The sequence below is a fragment of the Pleurodeles waltl genome, chromosome 11 (genome assembly GCF_031143425.1).
Source record: "Pleurodeles waltl isolate 20211129_DDA chromosome 11, aPleWal1.hap1.20221129, whole genome shotgun sequence".
NCBI lineage: Eukaryota > Metazoa > Chordata > Amphibia > Caudata > Salamandridae > Pleurodeles > Pleurodeles waltl.
In genome coordinates, this window is record NC_090450.1 from 739,281,204 (window position 1) to 739,302,127 (window position 20,924).

The 20,924-nt window shown below is 43.4% G+C and overlaps 1 protein-coding gene across 4 annotated transcripts in view; it reads right to left on the bottom strand.

The window, feature by feature from the left end:
• The window catches only part of OSBP2 (oxysterol binding protein 2), a 1,025,274-nt gene that overhangs the window by 43,602 nt on the left and 960,748 nt on the right, over window positions 1–20,924 (bottom strand). For all 4 annotated transcript variants that reach the window (XM_069214447.1, XM_069214445.1, XM_069214446.1 and 1 more), the window contains one exon: window positions 9,382–9,602. In XM_069214447.1, coding sequence (XP_069070548.1) covers window positions 9,382–9,602 — 221 coding nt within the window. The remainder of the gene's footprint in view (window positions 1–9,381; window positions 9,603–20,924) is intronic.

A 20,924-nucleotide genomic window follows, 5' to 3' on the forward strand; every position in this document is an offset into this window, starting at 1 on the left:
AGCCCTATTTTCTTGGCTGCGACATTGTAACTACAGATGTGCAACTCTAGGTCCCTGTTAACCTCGAAGAAAAAACGTTATTCGAAGGCACGGAAAAAAGGGAACTGACGTCTGCACATCGACGAGGGCTTCTTATTGCCTAGATGATTTCATACGGCGTTGCGTGGAGTCGGGCTATTGTGACGTCATCGTCGACGTGCAGAGCTAGAAGAAATTTCCATTGAAGCTGGCGCGAGGGGAGAATTCTTTAGGTGAGGAATACACAGGTAGGTGTATCCATCAGAAACAATGTGTTAGTGATGGCCACAATTATGCCTAGGACTGCATTCTGACATGAAAAACCACAAGAATATCAAAAGTGTCCACAATATGTGAAGCATGGGTAACATTAAAAGAGAGACAGCCATAGTTATGTTAAGAATGCCCAGAATATGTTAAGGGTAGGCACCATTATGCCAGGGATTAGCACAGCTATGCCAAGAATGTCTGCTATATCTCAAAGATGTACACTGCTATACAGGGGCTATAAATATGACTGCGTTCACCCAATTATGCCAGAAATGCCCATAATTCATCCAAGATAGCCACCATCATTCTGGGCATTGCCATAATTATGTGAAGAATCCCCATAAAAGTAATGCAAGCAGGGTGACCATTGTACCAGGATCATAATTATGTTATGTATGAGCCTGATTAACATCCCTTCCAATGAATACACAACGTCACACAACCATACGCATTCCCTTCACTAGACACAAATGGACACTGACACACACACCCAGACACACACATATGCAGACGCATATGTAAACACACCCAGGCTCTTCACTCCACTCGAGTCATTCGAACTAATATTTCACTCACAGCAAATCTTCCAACATCCTACCTGTAGTCCTCCTTCAGATTTATGCACTGGAATAGCAGAGCTGCAGGGACAAATGGAAGCTGTTATGATCCCCAACTTCAGCTTATCATGCAGAGATTGCTGCCTCCTTTGCTAATGTGTATACACTAGGGTTCATTATACCACTCTCCTCATACTCAGGCCATGGAAGAAGGTGGTGCACACTGTCATTCAAGTATAAAGGGAGTGAAAACATGAGCAGATCAAATGATGTCAAGTGTCTACCTCTAACACAAACCCATAAAGGCAACAATGTATATACAGGATGACAGAGTATTATGGGGGTGATTCTCACCCTGGCGGGCGGCGGAGGTCGCCCGCCAGAGTTCCCCCCTCCAGAATACCGCACCGCGGTCATTAGACCGCTGCGGGTATTCTGGGTTTTACACTGGGCTGGCGGGCGACCGCCAAAAGGCCGCCCGCCAGCCCAGTGTAAAACAACCTTCCCACGAGGACGCCGGCTCCAAATGGAGCCGGCGGAGTGGGAAGGTGCGACGGGTGCAGTGGCACCCGTCGCGAATTTCACTGTCTGCAATGCAGACAGTGAAATTCTTTGTGGGGCCCTCTTACGGGGGCCCCTGCAGTGCCCATTCCATTGGCATGGGCACTGCAGGGGCCCCCTGGGGCCCCACGACAACCCATACCGCCATCCTGTTCCTGGCGGGCGAACCACCAGGAACAGGATGGCGGTATGGGCTGTCAGAATCCCCATGGCGGCGCAGCGAGCTGCGCCGCCATGGAGGATTCAAATGGGCAGCGGAAAACCGGCGGGAGACTGCCGGTTTTCCACTTCTGACCGCGGTCAAACCGCCGCGGTCAGAATGCCCAGCGGGGCACCGCCAGCCTGTTGGCGGTGCCCCCGTCATTTTAGCCCTGGCGGTCTTGGACCGCCAGGGTTAGAATGACCCCCTATATGTCTTTGTACAGACACTCATGATGCGCCTTCTTCATTACCGGTGGCATGCATGAAGTTATAGGAGAGGAGTTTGACAACCCCAATGATCCAGATGACCGTGCAGCAAATGTGATTCTGGTAGCATATCTACACCATCAAAAGGGATGTCTACCTGTAACTTGGGCAGACTATCTGAGATCCATCCAACATAGACAATTCAGACAGAAAGGAGTCAGGAAGTAGGCACTTTCCACCTAGGAAGTAGAAACTGGTCCAGTCAGCCAGGAAGCAGCCAATCATCAGGCAAGCAGGAACCATCTGCCACCTAACAATTATGTAAACAGACAGCAGACTGCCAGCCAGAAACCAACCAAATACCTGTTAGTAAAGGCAGAAGCAGTCTACCAGCCGGCCTCCACCCAGACAGCAGCTAATCAGCAGGTAGGTTGGTCGCTAACAATACCTACATCTGTCATCAACACAGGCATATATGTGCTTCAATGCCATGAGAATGGAGGTATGTTGCAAGTCCTCAATTTTGCGCAAATCAGTCTAAACAACCGAGGAAAACAAGGTACAGAATGACATATGAGCAGTCCATACCTGCTTCTCCTGACTCAACTGACACGTCTGCCTAGCTGACAGCAGGATGGCCTGCAGATGAATAGAACCAGGACCAAGGGACGTGGGCATAATATATATCCTAGGTCACTTCTAGAAGGTGCATCTACTGATTATCCCAGAGTGCCTGCAGCACCCACACATGTTTGCAAGTGATGTGCAGTAGCCCAGATGTTCTGACACCATTTGCTGTGTTTTTTGTGCTCTATTTTCCTAGTGGTAAGTACATGTTAGCTAAAGGCTGACCACAATAGCGGCAGCTGATTGTGTTAAGTTATGCTGTATTGTGTATGTTTATGTAGCACATTCCAACATTTGTATGGTTCTAAAGTGCCTTCTGAGTGTAGGTGCCTCTGATTCTTTTTGACCAGGCTCAATGTGGTCTGTTGATATTGAATATGGTTGATTTATATTGCTAAGAAGTGAGTTATTCAATAGAGAATGGCAAAATTGCAGTATGAGTAGTGTATTGTTTTGTAATGGATTATATGGGGTAGATCCTGTTATGGATTTGTGTGGAACATTAGGAGAATGGATGCATGTTCCAATGGACTTTGCGATGTATTTCATGCTGCTCTGGTGTATGCTTGCCAGCTGCCTGATCTTAGGTAGCTGCTATATTTCTAGGTATCTTTGCCCATTATGTGGCTCTGATGCCCATCTTTGTGCATGTGAGTGAGACAACGTTAAGGTACTTCCTTTGTTGATAATTAAGTGCTAGTGTTGATAATTAAGTGCTTGTGCCGAGCACTGGAAACCACCGTCTCAAATTAAGCACTGGGGTTCACACTCCTTAATCTACCAGCTAGCGCCTTCCTAAACATTTTAATATTGGTATTGATCATTGATAGTAGTCGATAAGATTGATAGTCTATCACAGGTTCATTAGGCTTTAGTATCATTATGATGGTTGCTTCTTGCATCAAGTCCAGCAGTCTGCCTCCCTCTATTGCTTCCTCCAAGACCTGCACCAGCTTACTTACCAGTATGTTTGTTGCACATTTATAGAACTCAGCAGGAGGTCGTTTGTTCCTGGAGTTTTGCTACCAGGCATTTCCTTAAGTGTGGCTCTGTACTCGAAGCTAGCACACCTCACATGCTCAGCTCTCTAGGCCTGATCAGGTCGGGAGTGGGGGTACTGGGACACCCACATCCTTAACTTGGAGGCAGAAGATGACACTCACCCCCTATGAGGAGCATCGAAAGCTGATCTTCTCCTTGTATCCCACCATACATCAACACCTAGTTACTCACGCCCATGTTGCTCTTTGCAACTAGTCGGCCTGAACATTGAAATCGGGCGGGGGCGACTCGAGCACCTGCTCACTCCTCTGAAGATTCTCTCCATCGTGCTATTTCACCTCACCCTTATATATCTTGGCCCCAGGGGAGCTCACCCTATCTATTGCTCACCAAAATTAAGGATTAGAGGCGAGGCACCAATCATCACACTAGCTGCGGACTTGCCTATCACGACAGTGGACACCACACCGAATCAGCCCCGTAACAGTTTGTACTCCTTTCTTACTGCTATGTTGCATGGTAAAATTAGTGTATTTCTCCTCGACCATAATGTACGTGATTTTATTGAAGCATTGGAGAGGTTTCAATTGTTTGTATAGTTTTTCTGCAAATAATTTAAAAAACAACTATACGGATGTTTAAAAAAAAGTGTGGCTCTCTAATCATCTCATGCTAATGATTTATTTAATGGCTGTTAATATGAAGGTAAAGCGCGTTTTGTGTGTCGTTTTATCTTTCATGATCTTCTGTTGCCCGTCGGCCATGCAAGGTTTATAAGTATTGGTGATATAGTCCGTTATTCTCTTTTTGTGTAGCGGTGCTGGACTCCTTTGTCACTCTCCCCACAAGTCTCTGGGGTTTTCTCTGCTCAGTGGTCATCCAAGCATTTTCCCAGACTAGTGCACATCACCATGTGGTATTGGTCTTTATGATGTGTGAGAATACCTATTCAAGTTATCTTATGCTTTTCCCAGGTTATGTTTCTTGTCTCTAGGGGTTGTATGTGAATTCATGGACAATGTTTTCCTCGAACTACATTGTGATCGTTACAATGTAATGGAAACGTTTTTATCGAACTCTGTATTTAACATTGGGTTGTATGGTTGAACGAAACCTTTTAGAGTAATGTCTTTTTTCTCGAAAAAGGCTATGTTTAGTCCATACCAAACTATGTTCTACTCCTGTGAGGGGGCAGTTTAGAATGATGATCTTTGTTCAGATCAACTGTCATTCTACCTGGAAGGCAGCATGGGGAGCAGCACCACAAGACTTCCGCCAGCTCCATCAGCCACACAAAAGGTAAAGTTCACGATCTGCTGACACAAAATCTGCTCTACATCGTTTATCTCAATCTATTACTAGAGAAGATGTTTCTAAACGATCCAGAAAGCACAGGGAAATAAACAGAAAGTTTCTCTTTATTCACCACTTTTTTAAAACATACAGCAAACGTGATTTTCATTGAGACATAATATTTAGTTTGAAACTGCACATTTAAACCGTTCAAATTAACTCTTACCTGGTATTAAAAAAACAGTGGTGACCGATAATGTCAAGGCGGGTGGGGCCGGAGGGGATTTTGAAGGGGATGCAAAAACAAACAATTTAAAAAAATGCATTTATCTTTCCTGCCGTCTCCTGCCTCCTGGCGCTCCTCTGCTCCTGATGTTTGGGGTCCCAGCATTCACTGGGACACCAGCACAGGCTCCCCAGGAAACCTAGTGCTGCTTTCATGCTAAACATAGCATGAAGGCAGCGTTAGGATTGGTCTGATCGGCTTGGCCAGCTGCTCAGACACAGCCCTGAGGTCTATGCAGTTTCTCCAGCCTGGCTGTTCAACACAGCCGGGCTGGAGAAACCTAAGTATGCGTGTGTGTTTGGTCGGCCTAAGACTGCCTTGACTTTAGTTTTTCAGGCTGATGTAGGCCCCTCAGTTAGTGTTACTTTGCTCTGCAGGAAAAACATGGCATCGTCATTCACTACGATTCCATCTACAGAATGCTTTCCCACAGTTTTTGTGTTTGCTTGTTCACTATCCGGTGATCACAGTTTGTCTTTCCGCCTCTATTTTGAATCAGCTTATGTTTCCCTTTTTCCAAACCTTTTTAAGCCTTGGCTAGACAGCTCTTGTGCTGGCTCTTTAAGACATGTTGTATATACTTTGTGGGCTTCAGCCCGCCCATTGCCTTTTTATTCATTCCTTCCATTGTCCTTTAAAAATGCTTACTTGCTAATGGTGAATTATCCTTCTTTGTCCCTCCTTTTTGTGGTTTGTTTCCTCCCAAGTACTGTATCTTTATGCTTTGGTTGTTTACCTGTTAATTTTGTGTGACTATTTTTTTTTTTGGTTTCCTGCTCTTCTGTGGGTGCATGTTCAGCTTTGGTGCCCCTAGCTCCTTCCATTTTCATTGTGGTTTCACTCGCTCCCTTTTCCATTTGCCGTTATTGTATGTCTGCACACGCACTAATGAATGCAAAGCCACAGTTATCTTAGAGCTAAAAAAGGCTGGAAATCTTTCACCAGATGTGTTATTTCTAAGAGCGAGAACTCCTGATCGCTTTCTCCTGCAAGGCGGCTGGCACCGCTCTTAAAGGCCTCGCATGCCATAACCATCCTATTTGCCTCTTACCCCTCCCCTTGCCGGAAAGGCAGGCCTTCCCACTGCTGAGTCATTCTAGTAGGTCACACTGTGGGGTTAATGCGTGTGCTCTGGCTTTCTGAACTGAGCTTCACTTCGCTGTGTTTTATGTTTCCCTGTGTGTTGTGTTTGAGAGTGAGAACTCCTGATCAATTTCTCCTGCCAGGCGAACAGTGCCTTTCTTTAAGGCCTCGCATGTGACGACCATCGTATTCGCCTTCTCCTCCTCCCCTTACAGGAAAGGTAGGTCTTCCCACTTTCAGTCACTGTGGTAGGTCAGACCGTGGGGTTAATGCACGAGCTCTGTCTTTCAGAGATTCACTTCAATTTACTGTGTATTATGTTTCCCTGTATGTTGTTTCCGAGAGAGAGAACTACTGACCACTTTCTCCTGCCAGGCAGACGGCATCTCTCTTTCAGGCCACCCATGTGATAACCATCCTGTTCCCCTCCTCCTCCCCTTGTAGGAAAGGCAGGCCTTTACACTGCCAAGTCAATCTGGTAAGCCAGACTGCGGGGTTAAAGCACAGGCTCCTGCTTTATAAGCTGAGCTGTACTTCACTGCATTTTCTGTTTCCGGCCTACTTTTGCCCCCATAATTCTTTTTACAATGCTTGTCAAAGAGCACAAACAACAAAATCCCCTACATGCAGTTTTAAAATGTGCCATAATGGCAAACACTGCTTAAGATAAGATCTGACCGAACACAAATCACTATGCAGTTCTTTGTCATTTTGCTAACCTAGACCAGACACCAAAACATCATGCTACATAACACAGTGCAACAGCACAACTCGAACAAAACATAAAACTAAATATAAATCGCAGAAAAACTGCCATATAAAAACTGCGCATGAAAACCTGACTGCAACCCCAAAACTTGTTCTCAGTTCTGCCTGACTCTCGGGTTATGATTTTGTTTACTATGTGTTTTTTTATTCCTTCCTACTTTTCTTTCCCTGATAGCAAAACATTCCTAATTCTAACCAAAGTGTTTAAAACTTATTTGCTATAAAGTAAAATGTTTTTGGAGTAGTGTGCAAACTTCAAACCTATCCGACCTTTCGAGTCTCTTGTTCATAGCAGCAGAAGCTCTAAGGTAAAGGACAGCTTGTTTTTTTGTAGCAGAATGTGTCTGCCCGTGCCTATGTTTATGAAATGAGATTTTTTGCAGCCAGATGTTCAGTGAGATAGTGAGAATTACAAAAAAACCAACAACAAGCGTTTGCAATATCTGCCCTTTTTCACAGTAGGATGGGCTATCATCTGCACACATCAAAAATTATGTTGAGGTTAAAAAGATAACAGCATGTGAAGAACCTTATGATAACTACCACAGCAGTGAAAATAGGTTATGTAATGTTCTTGCTTCCGTGGCAACATAGTGTCTGCTTGGTCCAGTGATTTCCTTTACTTCCTTGCTCCTATATAATTTTTCTTTTCCTGGTTATTATTGTGCTTAATATTGTAAAAACTATGGGGGTCATTCTAACCCTGGCGGTCCGCGACCGCCAGGGCTAAAATGACGGAAGCACCGCCAACAGGCTGGTGGTGCTTCCCTGCCCATTCTGACCGCGGCGGTAAAGCCGCGGTCAGAAAAGGGGATCCGGCGGTTTCCCGCCGGATTTCCCCTGTCTGGGCTGAATCTCCAAGGCGGCGCTGCAAGCAGCGCCGCCATGGAGATTCCGACCCCCTTCCCGCCATCCTGTTCCTGCGGTTTTTACCGCCAGGAACAGGATGGCGGGAACGGGTGTCGTGGGGCCCCCTGCACTGCCCATGCCACTGGCATGGGCAGTGCAGGAGCCCCCTAACAGGGCCCCAGCATGATTTTCACTGTCTGCTTAGCAGACAGTGAAAATCGCGACGGGTGCAACTGCACCCGTCGCACCCCTGCAACACCGCCGGCTCCATTCGGAGCCGGCTTCTGGGTTGCAGGGCCTTTCCCGCTGGGCCGGCGGGCGCTCCCTTGGCGGGCGCCCGCCGGCCCAGCGGGAAAGCCAGAATGGCCTCCGCGGTCTTTTGACCGCGGAGCAGCCAAGTGGCGGTTCCCGCTTGGCGGGCGGCGACCGCTGCCCACCAATGTAGGAATGACCCCGTATATCTTTATATATCCATCTATCTATGTTTTATCTATCTACCTTTTTATCTATTGTTATCTATCTATTGTTATTTATCTATCTTTTATCTATCTTTATATATCTATCTTTTATCTATCTATCTATCCAGCTATCTGGTTAACTTGTAGAGGGACTATGGCTAAACATGGCTAAAAGACATTAACAGTGACAACGCCAATGCCAATCCCTCTAGGATTGCAGAGACCATTTGGCTTTGCCAATGAATGTTTAACCCTCCAGTCAAACCCAGGCGTGTTCCTATTCCTGTCCATCCTGTCAACATGGTAGAGTAGTATGTACCTCAGTACTGCCTCTCTCAGTCTCAGCATTCCCCTGCCTCAAATGATTTTGCTGTCTTTAAACCTGTTTGTGTAATTCAGGAGCACTCATGTCATGAGCCCCTCAGAAAGCCTGGTTGTTCCACTCCTCAGGAAGTCAGCTCTATCACAAACGTTAAGGAAGCTGGCTTGGATTGCCCTTGCTGGCCCTCTGGGTGGCAGGGGCCGAGCTTGAGCAAACACTCCACAATGAACATTTGTGAGACACCGTTAGCTTATCTGAAAGATGATTAATTTTTAATAAAATAACACATGGACCCCCTCTCGAGATCTGAAAATTAAAATTAGAAAACAGATAGCTCATGAAGGTAAGCTTTTCAAGTCAACATAAGGGTAGGAGATCACTTAGTTGATAGGTAGAAACATATACAAAACGCTATCAGGTACATCCAGAAGATATTTCTGTTCGTTAAACCTTGGATTCTTACTGAAAAGTCTAATATCTAGGAGCGTAGCTTCAGGGGAGTGTTTGGTGTGTTACACCGCCCTAAAAATGTATTTTGTTGTAAATAGTTGGCTACAAGTGCTTTCAGCCGGGTGTAGTGAAGTGTCTGTCGGATTTCACCTGGGATTTTCACAAGACCACCCTGACAAAAACACACACACACTCTCTCGCTCTCTCTCTCTGTTTTAAAGGCCAGAAAAAATTGTTGATGGAAAAATGGTGTGTTTGAAGTGCCCCTAACATCTGCCTTCCTCTCTGTTTTCACTACCCCTTATGCCCTCCTCATGTCGTTTTTGTCATGTAATACGTTTTAACAAGATATCCCAGGGTGATTGTTGGTAAATATGCAGCTCACTCCCCAATCTTATAGACCAAGCTACTCCCCTGCTACTATCTCACCTTCTTCTAGGGCCTCACCAGCTTCTGTCTCCCGTTGCCGACGAACAGCCCTTTGTTTCTCTTCCAGACGCTGTTTCTCAGCATTAGCTTCATCCCACTTGCCATTTTCCATGAGTCGTTGATCAGGTCGTAGCCGGCTGTCAGTAGGAGCTACACCCTCTTCAGGTTCGTTTAGGGTCAAGGCCAATTCAGAGAAAAAATACATGTTTTCTGCGTTTTCCCTGCAAGAAGAGTGATGTTACTTTGAAACATTTTATATTTTCCTCCAAGCAGTCCAAATTGCACCAATAATTTTGATACAGTCTTTATAAATCTTACACTACATTATAAAGCATTGTCACTATGAAAATGCTTCCTTGCTGCCTTAATAACATCTTCTACAATTCGTCTGATGAATTTTCTTTTAAACAAGTTGGCAGACTGAGAGCCTCTGCAACGGAGAAGGCTGAAATTTTGACAGTCAGAGCAACAGGAGCTGCAGACATCTCTCTACTAAAGTGCCTGAATCCACTTTTAGTGGAGAAAATGTGTGGGAGAACCATTTTGATAAACAATCAATGCTGGTGGAAATTCTGCTAAAAAATCAGCAGCGGCTCCTCCCCCATGGCGGAGGAGTACCAACCCATCCCCCGTCAGCAGCAGCTGCTGCAAAACTTTAAAAAATAAAAACAGCAATTATTAGTTTTATTTTGAAGAGAGTGGGGGCATGGGGGATGACAGTCTTGGGGGTGGAGTGGTGTGCACTCCCCTCAGTGCGCATGTGTGTTTGGCTGGCCATCTCAGGATGGCCAAACACACGTGCACTGAGCTGTCTCCAACCTGAGTTACGTTGCCAGGTTGGAGACAGCAGGCAAAGGCTCCACAGTCTGCCTGGGAGCGCAAAGCCAGGGCACTCAGGCCAATCCTGAGGCTGCTCTCATGCTGCCAACAGCATGAGAGCAGCCTTAGGATTGGCCGCAAGTCAGGCTGGGAGCCTATGCCTTCAGTGGAGCCTAAAGAACAGCGTTGTGGCGGTGATTCAGGTAAGTTTATTTTTTTCTTTTTCTTTATTTTGTCCTCCCGCCCCCTACCCAACCCGCACCACCCTGCACCGCCCGCCACTTTACCGCAACTGTAAAAAATGCAGACACCTAAAAAGTGCCTCAAGCCGAGTTCCTTTTTAGTAAATTCTTTAACATGATGGCATGTATTCAGTATTTTCACTTTTTGCCTTTTCCTGAAAGTTCACCACCATTTCCATGATGGTATTTCATCAAGTTAACAACAAGAGACTATTCACCCTAGACTGGGAAGCTTTTCCACCATCATGCCTGGAAGGGCAGAGTCTGAGGTGTCTCTTCCAGTAGTGTGCCTGCCACCTAGATTCCACTAAATAGGGTGGTTACACAGCCAAATGTGCAGACAGGTGATTCAACATTTTGGAAAGATTGGAGATTTTTCATTAACACCCTCCTTCAAATCAGGCCCACGTCTGTGCCTGTTCTTAGGTTTTTGAAAAGTCTGTGACATTCCCAAATCATGGATTACACTTGTTACCTCAAAACGTAAGAAGACAACTATAAGATTTTCACAGCTACTAAACGTCAATGCAGATGACCTTTGCTTTAATGTTCTCTGTGGTCTGTAATTCACTAGTGCTGGGTAGAAGAATAGTGGTACAGGACCACCCAGGTAAACTGGAGTTGACGAGTTACAAATTATTTAGACTGAATTCATCTTTGGCATCAGCGTTTTTGTACACTGGCCTATGCATGTCATGTCGACTGTAATAAAAGTTGAGGTTTGTGAGAATTTGGATTGTTGGTTGAGGGGGGTGAAACCCTACTCAAGCATTAGCCAAAATATTTGTCAGGGTGAACCACAAAAAGTCACTAAATTACCCTGTACAATTAGTATTTACACAGCACTCAAACTGTCAAATTTACTAAACTACTTGACACCAAAACAACAAAAATCGAGTCAGCAAATCTGGAGTTGTGACTTTTTAAAGTTTAAAGTGAAAAATAGCGCCTAAAAGGTGCCAACCGTGGACATCTAGTCATGCAAGACCAGGGCTAAGTCAAAAGTTATGGCAGACCACAATGGAGCATGGATCGGATACTCAAGGTGGATTGGCCCCGGTCTCCGCTTACCTTTGTACTTAAGAATTTGTAAAGAAAAAGGTCTGGGAAACTGTAGTTCAGCTAAGAAAGGCAGCTGGCCATGTCGGAGGAGGAGGCGTTGTTGATGTGGACGAAACCGCAGTGAAGTTTTCTATGTTTGGACTTGTTCTCTTTTATGAAAGTTGAAAATCTCCAGTAAGATGAAGCTGCAGGCTGTAGCCAGTAAGGGCTCCAAGATGTCTGATCTGCAAGGGGCTGCTGAACAGGATTTGGAGCTATGGAGAAGAATGTAGCTGGAGCTGCCGAAAGTCAGGCCAATCGGCGATGCTCCTTGGGTGGATCGTGAGCAGGCAGGTCCCAATCTTCTCTCGTGGAGGGTTAAGACTCATTGAGGCTGGGTCCAAGTGCAGGTTCAAGATGGTTGGAGCCTTTTCTGTCCCTAAGGTTCTGATCAGGAGGCCAGTCAACTTGTCCTTGGAGTGACTCTGGAAGTTTTGGGTTCAAGTAGGAATACAGCAGGGCAGTCCTATGAGGCTACAGGGTAGGCTTGAAGCAGCAGGGCATTCCTCTTGGTGCAGCAGGGCACTCCTCTGAAGGACACAGCCGGCCAGAAGCAACAGGGTAGTCCTCTGAGAGTCCTTTCTGCAGGTCCAGAAGTGAACTGAAGAGTGGGTCTGTGGGTCATACTGTTATACCAGATGCTAGTTTTGAAGTAGAAGAAACTTCTCGAGTTTTTCACCAATAGAGGTGACTGGAATTTTCTGCCTCCATGCCCTGCTCCCAGCCTGTCTGCAGGCACAAAAGGCTAGAGTGAAATTCTTTGTATGTGAGCTGAGAGAGTGCCCTTAAAGTGCAAGTAGGGATGTGCACAGCTCGGCCCCCTCCATCCTGCCTTGGACGGTCTATCTTGCCAACATCCAGTCCCTTAATTGTGAGGCTGTCTGGGAGGAATACACAGAGGCAAACTGCCAACTACACCTAGTCATGTGACCCAGGAAACAGGATGCAGGCACCAAATGGTTAGGACAAGAAAATGCCAACTTCCTACAAGTGGCAATTTCAGACCTGTGGCTTAAGATTCAACTTTACCATTAAAGAAGATTTTAAATTACAATGTCCTAGACACCAATCATTACATTTCTACCTGCTCCTAAACAAGTTATCACGTATTTAAAGTAACATGTAAACCAGTGTTATCCAATGGGAGAGGTAGGCCTTTAAGTAGTGAAAAATAAATTGTGCGTTTTTCACTACCAGAGCAGGTAAAACATAAAAGGCTTGGCAAAGGGACATTTTGGCAAGTTGAATTGGCAGATTAAAACTGCATACAGGTTGCAATGGCAGGCCTGGGCCATGTTTAAAGGGCTTCTTAAGTGGGTGGTACAATAACTGCTGCAGGCCCACCATTAGCATGTAGTTTACCAGCCCTGGCAATATGGTATACTCTATACTAGAGTCTTTTAAGTAAGCTAAATAGGCCAATCAGGATCTAAGCCAATATTACCATGTTTTAGGGCATGAGCACAAGCACTTGGTACTGGTTAACAGTGGTAAAGTGCGCAAAGTCCCAAGGCCAACAAAATTGAATTCAGCAAAAATAGGAGGGGATTAAGTAAAATGTTTGGGAGAATACCACCCTAAGGCTGACAGGCCTAACAGGTTTCTAGTGGTTAATTTGAATATAAGCTGAAACCAATACAAACCATGGTACAGTAACAACCACGTCTTAGATGCAACTAGTAGCAAATTGAATTTTCTCCACTGCTTTTCCATAGATCTCCAAAGCGCATGTTTCTACACATTCCATTATGATAACAGCTCTGATCTGTAGTTTCAATGGTGCTGCATGGAATAAAAGGATGGTGTCATACTGTAATCCCAAATTGTATGCTGTCCTGGTGACAAAACTGATGTGATATTTCTTCGAAACTGAGGAAGATATTGAAAAATTGCATTAAATGCTAAACTCAAGTGAGGCATGGCCTGTACTTACAATGAGATCAGTAGGGAGTTCAACCATCAAACAACCACTCCCTTGATAGTTGCCCAATGGTTCATCTCCTTGTCTGAGCCCATTAAATAAGCATCAAATTATGTGCTATTGCTAGCCTTCTACAGAGATTTTGATTTGCAAGTGTCCCCCGCAGCTGGAGGGATTTGAGTCCTCATTAAACATTATATGACCATGACTCTGCCTTCATCAGCAAAACTTCACAGTTTGGAGTAAGCAGATAGCCTCTCAGCACTGCCACCTGATTTACTGTATGGGTCGACCCTTATTGAAGACCTCTGGCAGGATAAACAGCTGTGCTCCATCAAGGAAGGAAGATAATTAACTTATGGTCTTATGAAGCCAATGAAATGAGCTTTTGAAATAATATACTGCTATCAGATGTGGTCATTCAAGAAGAAATTGTGTCTCCCTCAGATTTATAATTTTCTTTCAACACAACCTGGAACACTACAATGGTGGCTATGTTTTGACCAGCTCTGATGCTGTTTTACCAAACTGCAATCAAGCAGATCTTGTTGCCTCAGTTTCCCTGTCTTATTCTCTCTTTACCTACAACCCAAGATACATTTACTATTTATCTCTATATGCAACGTAGTAACAAATCTGTTATGACATAAATATGCATCAGTTCCACTTCACTTGCCCACACTCAGATCGATGGAGAAACAATACCCAAAATCCTGGAGTATGTGACTTAAAGCTAATTTGTAAACCTGCATTATTATACCCACGTACACCAAGGTCGGATTATCCAGTGTAAATCAAGCAACGTCCGAAAAAGAGAGAACCATTGGCATATCTACAAAATGCTGTGAAGAAATGTTTGAAGAAAAGCATCTGAAAACACCAGCTGGAACACCTAGACTTACCTCTTCCATCAAAGAAAAAAACTACATTTAGTATGGAGATTGTTATGAAAGTATTTGCTCCTATGAGAGATTTCACCAAGAGTACTAAAATAAATATGTCTGATTAATGAGGTGAAGACAAGCATCACGAAGGAATATAAAGGTCCCTCCAACGCATTATGAAAACAGAATCAAAAGTGTGAAGGCTACCAGATATTAGTGATAAACTGGAGAAGAAAGTTACAGTTTTTCGGATTATTGGAGGGATGCCACAATGCAGTGTACTTGTGTGGAATTGTTCTTGGATTCATAGATCCAGTGTACACTGGCCATCGCATTCCTGAAATAATTTGAGGTCAAAAAAGCACATATATGGTTCTCTTGCGCAGATAGAAAGGTTTCCAGAAGCTCTCAGATTTAGATCACTACGTTTCCAACTCATGTCAATCTATTAGAAAAGACATCACCTCTCCAGTTTATTTGGAGGAGCTTGAGAACTGTAATATTTTAGTGCTTTGGAATATCTCAGGAAGGCGCAAATGAAATGCTTCAAACTAAAGAAACAGATGAGACATGAGTACTGCGTTGTCCTGCGCTGGACTTTTCAGGATGATGACTACATTCAAAGGAAAGAAATATTATTTTCATGAACCAGGACAGCCGTTCTGCTTTTGAAATGGATATATGAGCATCAACATATTTTCTCTGGTCCGAAGTATCATATTATGAGTTGGCTATAAGGGTCGTATTGGCCATACCAGGCACTGGGCGTTTTCCTGGGAAGCTGGAAGATTGGGGCCGCTTTTGTTACTGGGAGGGGAGGAGCGGTTTTGTAGCAGTTTTTAAAAGCACTGCAGAGTTCCTCCTATATCCAACAGTTTTCGGGCAACAACAAAAGTGCCAAGATAACTCTGGTGATGTAACTGCTGGGGAGAGATTAAGGGGGTCATTCCGACCCTGGCGGTCCATGACCGCCAGGGCCGGGGACCACGGAAGCACCGCCAACAGGCTGGCGGTGCTTCCAGGGCCATTGCATGGGCAGTGCAGGGGCCCCCTAACAGGGCCCCATAAGGATTTTCACTGTCTGCTTTGCAGACAGTGAAAATCGCGACGGGTGCCACTGCACCCGTCGCACCCCTGCAACTCCGCCGGCTCCATTCGGAGCCGGCTTCCTTGTTGCAGGGTCTTTCCCGCTGGGCCGTCGGGCGCCCTTTTGCCGGTCGGCCGCCGGCCCAGCGGGAAAGCCAGAATGGCATCTGCGGTCTCCTCACCGCGGAGCGGCCATTTGGCGGTGACCGCATGTCAGAATGACCGCCTAAGTCTTGTCTAGAAGCAGTTTTGACTTATCTAATGTAGTGCAGATAGTGAATATGTCTGCTGCAAAGAATGTGTACTATGCAGATTACAGAAGAGTATTTTATGTGCAGTTCTCAGTGAGATACTGCTGTGTAGTTCATAAGTTACAATCATAAACTAGCACAGTGAGCTATGACCTCCCATTAAAGAGCTGCATGCAAATTGCACTGTGCAGATAAGAACGTTATGTTTTTATCACAGTCTTTGATTATCCTAATTTTGCTAAAAAATGTTCTGTTTGGGTAGAAATAGATTGTTATTAGTAAAGTCAACCCTAACCACTGTGGTACGTTCATAATTCTGAGGTTATGCTGACACGGATAAAATGTGCCCTTAAAAATACCTACCAATATAGATGACTTGAATTCTATACCTTTTGGTCCTCTTTGTCTTATGAAACATTTTTCTACACTGATTTACACATGTATGATTTATTGCCTCTGTATGTGTGTAGGATGTAAAGTGCTCCAACATCCTATGCTGATATGAGAGGTGCTATTAAACAAATTTAATACATGTGAGAGAGGGGCTATGGAGAGATGAGAGGCACTGTTAGAGGGTGATGGTGAGGGGATCATTGAAGAGCTCCAATAAAGATGGTTGTACCTGTTGCACTGTAAAGTCCTGATTTAGTATGCTTTAAAAACCAATACAATTCAATATATAATGAAACGTGTTGTAGAATGCACTGTTTTTTCCATTTTCACAAAATTGTCTCGGCAGGAGAACCCCCAAAGCCCCACTGTATTGGCCAGGCTCGCTCGCTATGCACCCTGTGGGGGCTGGTCTGACAAAATGTGCCAGGGCTGTTTTGGGATACGAGTCCAGACGTGTTGGCTATGAGCACATCTCTTCTTTGCTGATGGGCTGAGAGCTTATCTGATTATATGTTGATATATGTACACACAATGGTGCATTACTCTAAAAAGAAGAAACCAGAGCCACACCTGATTACTCACCAAACTTAGGTGTGGAAAACTGTCTGGCTTATCTAGAATTAGACTGTAATTGCTGTGTTGCAAGGCTCCTCGTGGATGAAAGAGGCTGGTGAAGGGACACAGAGAACTACTGATTTGTTTAAAGAGCACAGAGCCATCTATGAGGACCCTTATCAAGTGTCAAATTGGAGTACTTGCAGGATATGAGGAAAGAGGTGTTTCTGTTATATCGAAGTGAAAGCAGTAACTATGCCTCCAACTTGAGCCCTGCATCACACCTTACACTATTAACATGTAAACCAAGTACCTGATCTTGACTTGGAGTAGTGTCCACTGAGAGAATAAAGGACATTACCTCTACCATCCTTACAGTACTTCGTCCATAAACGTTTTAGAGATGACCACCAGCTCAGCGGTCATCTTTGTATCTTGAAATAAACCACAGTCACAGCGTTCCCAAAGTGGGAGTCTGTTCTGAGAAACAACAAATAATGACTTCCTCAACATGGGAGTCCTATTGCAGGGTGTGGGAGGCATCAATTGTGTTTTTCAGTCCCTCATCAAAAGCTTCTACTTTGTGATAACTAACAACTTTGTAACACCCACCCCAAATAGGGTCAGCAGCTTAATTTCGTTCCTCAAACAGTTCTTACTCTGTCAAAAGCTTAGGGTCTGTTTGTCCCTAAAAGAGGTGTGCACACAGAATATGTTGGAGAAAGTACCCTGCTGCATCTGGGACAGAGTACTCTGGCAGCCAAATTCTAAATCAGGCCCCATAAATTTACATATGTCTGATTGGTGATTTAATAATGTTGAATCATAACACATATTGCTTTAAAAGGATGAAAGTGTGTTATTGAAGAGGCAGGATAAAAGGGAATGATATACTTGAAACTACAAAGTCTTTCAAAGAAATGCAAGGAATGAGAACTCAGTGAGTGGAAGACAATCTATGCTTGAAGAGTTCAAGTAAAAAGAATGATTAAGGCAGATGCCTGATTGTGAAGCTACAGATAGATGGGAAAAATCATATGGTATGATTATCTATAACCCCACAGCATATACACCAATTTGCAAAGGCCTGGAACAAAGGCTTGCTACAATACCCACTGACAGTTGACTAATTATAGAAGGTGACTTTATTTTTTGCCAAAGAACTGAATTTTAGAAAACAAATCTCAATGTATATTTTGGATCTCAAAATCTGAGAAGGCCATGCACACTCTTTGAAGACCTCTAGACTTCCAGGATGTGTTAGAGGACTTCTAACCGAAACAGTGGATAGATTACATTTTACTTACTCTCATTCCAAAGCTACTCTACAATCAACTTATATTTTGGTAAAGGAACCCTATCAGAAAAGCAGACAATGTTAATATCAAGCCCACAATGATGTCGGACAATGCTTGTATCCCTTCTCTTCGGGCTTTAGTGATACACCACACAAAAAAAGAGAAAGTGGAGATTCAGTAAGGAGTTATTGAATAACTCAAATACTCTTCAGGAAATCAGCTTATTTATTCACAATGGAGAGTAAAGACATATGCTCATGTGGGATGAAATTAAAGAACCTAGAAAATTCACATATACAGACAATCAAATGTGGTGTCTGGCTGTTTAAAAGCCCTAAAGACAAATACAACTGTCAATTTACCTGCCACCAAGAGGGATAACCCCATCAGTATGCCCATGATTGAGAAAATAATACAAACCTTGTTGAAAAGTAAAGACTGTGATCCTGATGGATTCTCTACTATTATATAAAGTATGTTGTGATAATGTGAAACGTATACTATTCAAATTATTCTGAGTCAGCTGACGCCACTATTGTATTAACTTATAACAAAATAACTCAAGCCTATTTACAATAAAACTCCTTCCTAAATCTGGATTGCAAGAACATGCCAAATACACAGGCTGTTAAACATCTTTTAAACCACAGTCATAATCAAAGACACTAGTAATAATGCCATTAGGTTTTGCCATGTCACAGAGAAACTAAAAAAAAAGAGTGATGGCCTTATGTAATTCTGCAAGAACTTCAGACAGACCTATTAATGTCAACTTAGATACTTTTTATCTTAGTCAAGATATGAGACAAGGATATCCCCTCTCACAACTCCTGGTATTACTAGCTATTCAACTACTGTCAAACTTCATCACAATCTAAAAAATCTTAAAAGGGATTGCAATCATTGGACATAAAAAGGGAGCCCTCGCCTTGGCCAAGTATACCTGTATCATTACATATAATGTTGATTCATCCACCCCCAATCCAGCTTGGAAACAATCAATGATTACTCAGAAATTAATCACAGAGGTAACTAATGCCACCCTGTTAAAAGCGATCATCCTTTTCATTATGGTGTGGTGGCTTTTGCAGTTGGGAATCTAATATAAAGTGTATATGGTTGATTGGTTTCACTGCTCTACCCTAAATCAGACACACTGGATGTTTTAAAATAGAATAAAAAAAGAGTTACTTACTTGTAGTCATAATTCCACATCATACTTATCTGCATGAAAGTCACAGTGCATTAAAAGTATTTCCCAGTGTGTGCAGGAACCCCTAAACACTCACAGCCAGTATACCAGATCATGCAACAGTGAAACGTTTAGCATATAGAAATGCAGATAATCAACCCTGAAAAAGCTTATCCATGAAAAATTCAATTTCAAATGATGTGAGGGTGTGACATATAAATAAGCCAAACACACAGCCTTAAGACTAACATGTCTAAATAGAGAGAAAAAGAGCAGCCTGATAGGCTTACATTATAAAAGTTAAAGCAGCACTCTGCCCTGTTAAGACACCAAGGGCTTCCATATTCCATGATACCTTCTACTTGCACTTGCCTCATAGTCACTTCTTTTTAACAAGTACCTGTAGATAAATGCAGAATAAACTCTCAAAATATGTATGTTGTATGATCAACATCTAACTGGTGAGCAGGGCTGGCTGTTCATGACTTCAATAGAGATGCCTGCAATGCAGGACCAGCGCTACAAGTAGGTAACCATTTCTTCTGTATCAAAGGATCTTCAATGATAGTCATAAACATTAGAATTATTGTCTCTTAATCAAACAGAACAAGAAAGAGTCCTCAATAGTTTTTATAGCTAGAGTATTGTAGAAATAGACTATTAGCCAAAAAGATTTCTCAATGTCGCTTGACTTACACTACAGTCAGAATTAAGACATTAAAATATTAGAATAGAAATGTTCTCCTTATCTGCTTTTGATCAAACAGAAGAGTCCTCAATAGTAGCTTGACCTACACCACAGTCTGAATTAAGACAGTATTGACTTGTTACAACTTCCAAGTGGCTGCTTTGCAGATGTCTGAAAATTGGATATTTCTCAGCCATGCCATTGTAGCTAGTTCTCTTCTGATGAAATAAGCTCTGTATGTCCCTTGTTGCTATTTATTAATAAGAGGAAATAGAAGAAACAATCCAACAAGAGATGAGACAAAACCGAAGTGTGCGGGCCACAGTTAACAAACAACTTGTTAGATTTACATAAATCCTTCCTTGTTCTTATTTAGTAAAAGTGTAGCACTCTCCTGACATTGAGTGAATGTAAAGAATGTCAATCCCAGTTGAGGACATTCACACTGATGAGCCAGCAGATGATTTCTTGAACCTAGCCTTTGATGGCAAAAGTACTTTTGGACCTGTTGGTGTTGCAGATGTTGCTGCTTTTGAAGGTCAACAAGGAGATTAAATTCGTTAGCAAGAGACTGATGGCAAATGTGACATTGAAGATGGTCCTAAATTCTTCAACATTGTGGATTTGCCTCTTGTGGAATAATGGTGGTGAAATGCCATTGAGGTTGATAGGGACTCCGTCACTGACAGTGAACTAGCCACACCCTTCACCAACAGCAAAGCCTTCAATATTAAACAAGAATGTCAATAGCATTTATTAGGTTTTAACTGTCTTTTTGGTGTTATGTCTTTCTGGATCTGCTTCTATGGGAGTCATTAGTAGAGGAAGACCCTTAACAATAGATGCTGAGACTTCCCTGGAGGTCTTATCACATTTCTTATTCTCTTTGATCCTGAAGACTTCCAGCTCCTCTTGTAGCCTGATGCCTTCTCTGTCATTGTAAGTTGTTTTTTGGCAAAATTCATATTCCTTGACAGAATGTGAAGCTGGGAGAAAGACCTTGTGATGGTCTGTACCAGCTTTTTTCCTTACAAAATAAAAGCACTTCATGTAAGGAGAAGAGATAGTGACAGGGAAAAATATGGAAGTAAAGAAAAAACTCCTCTAAATGCT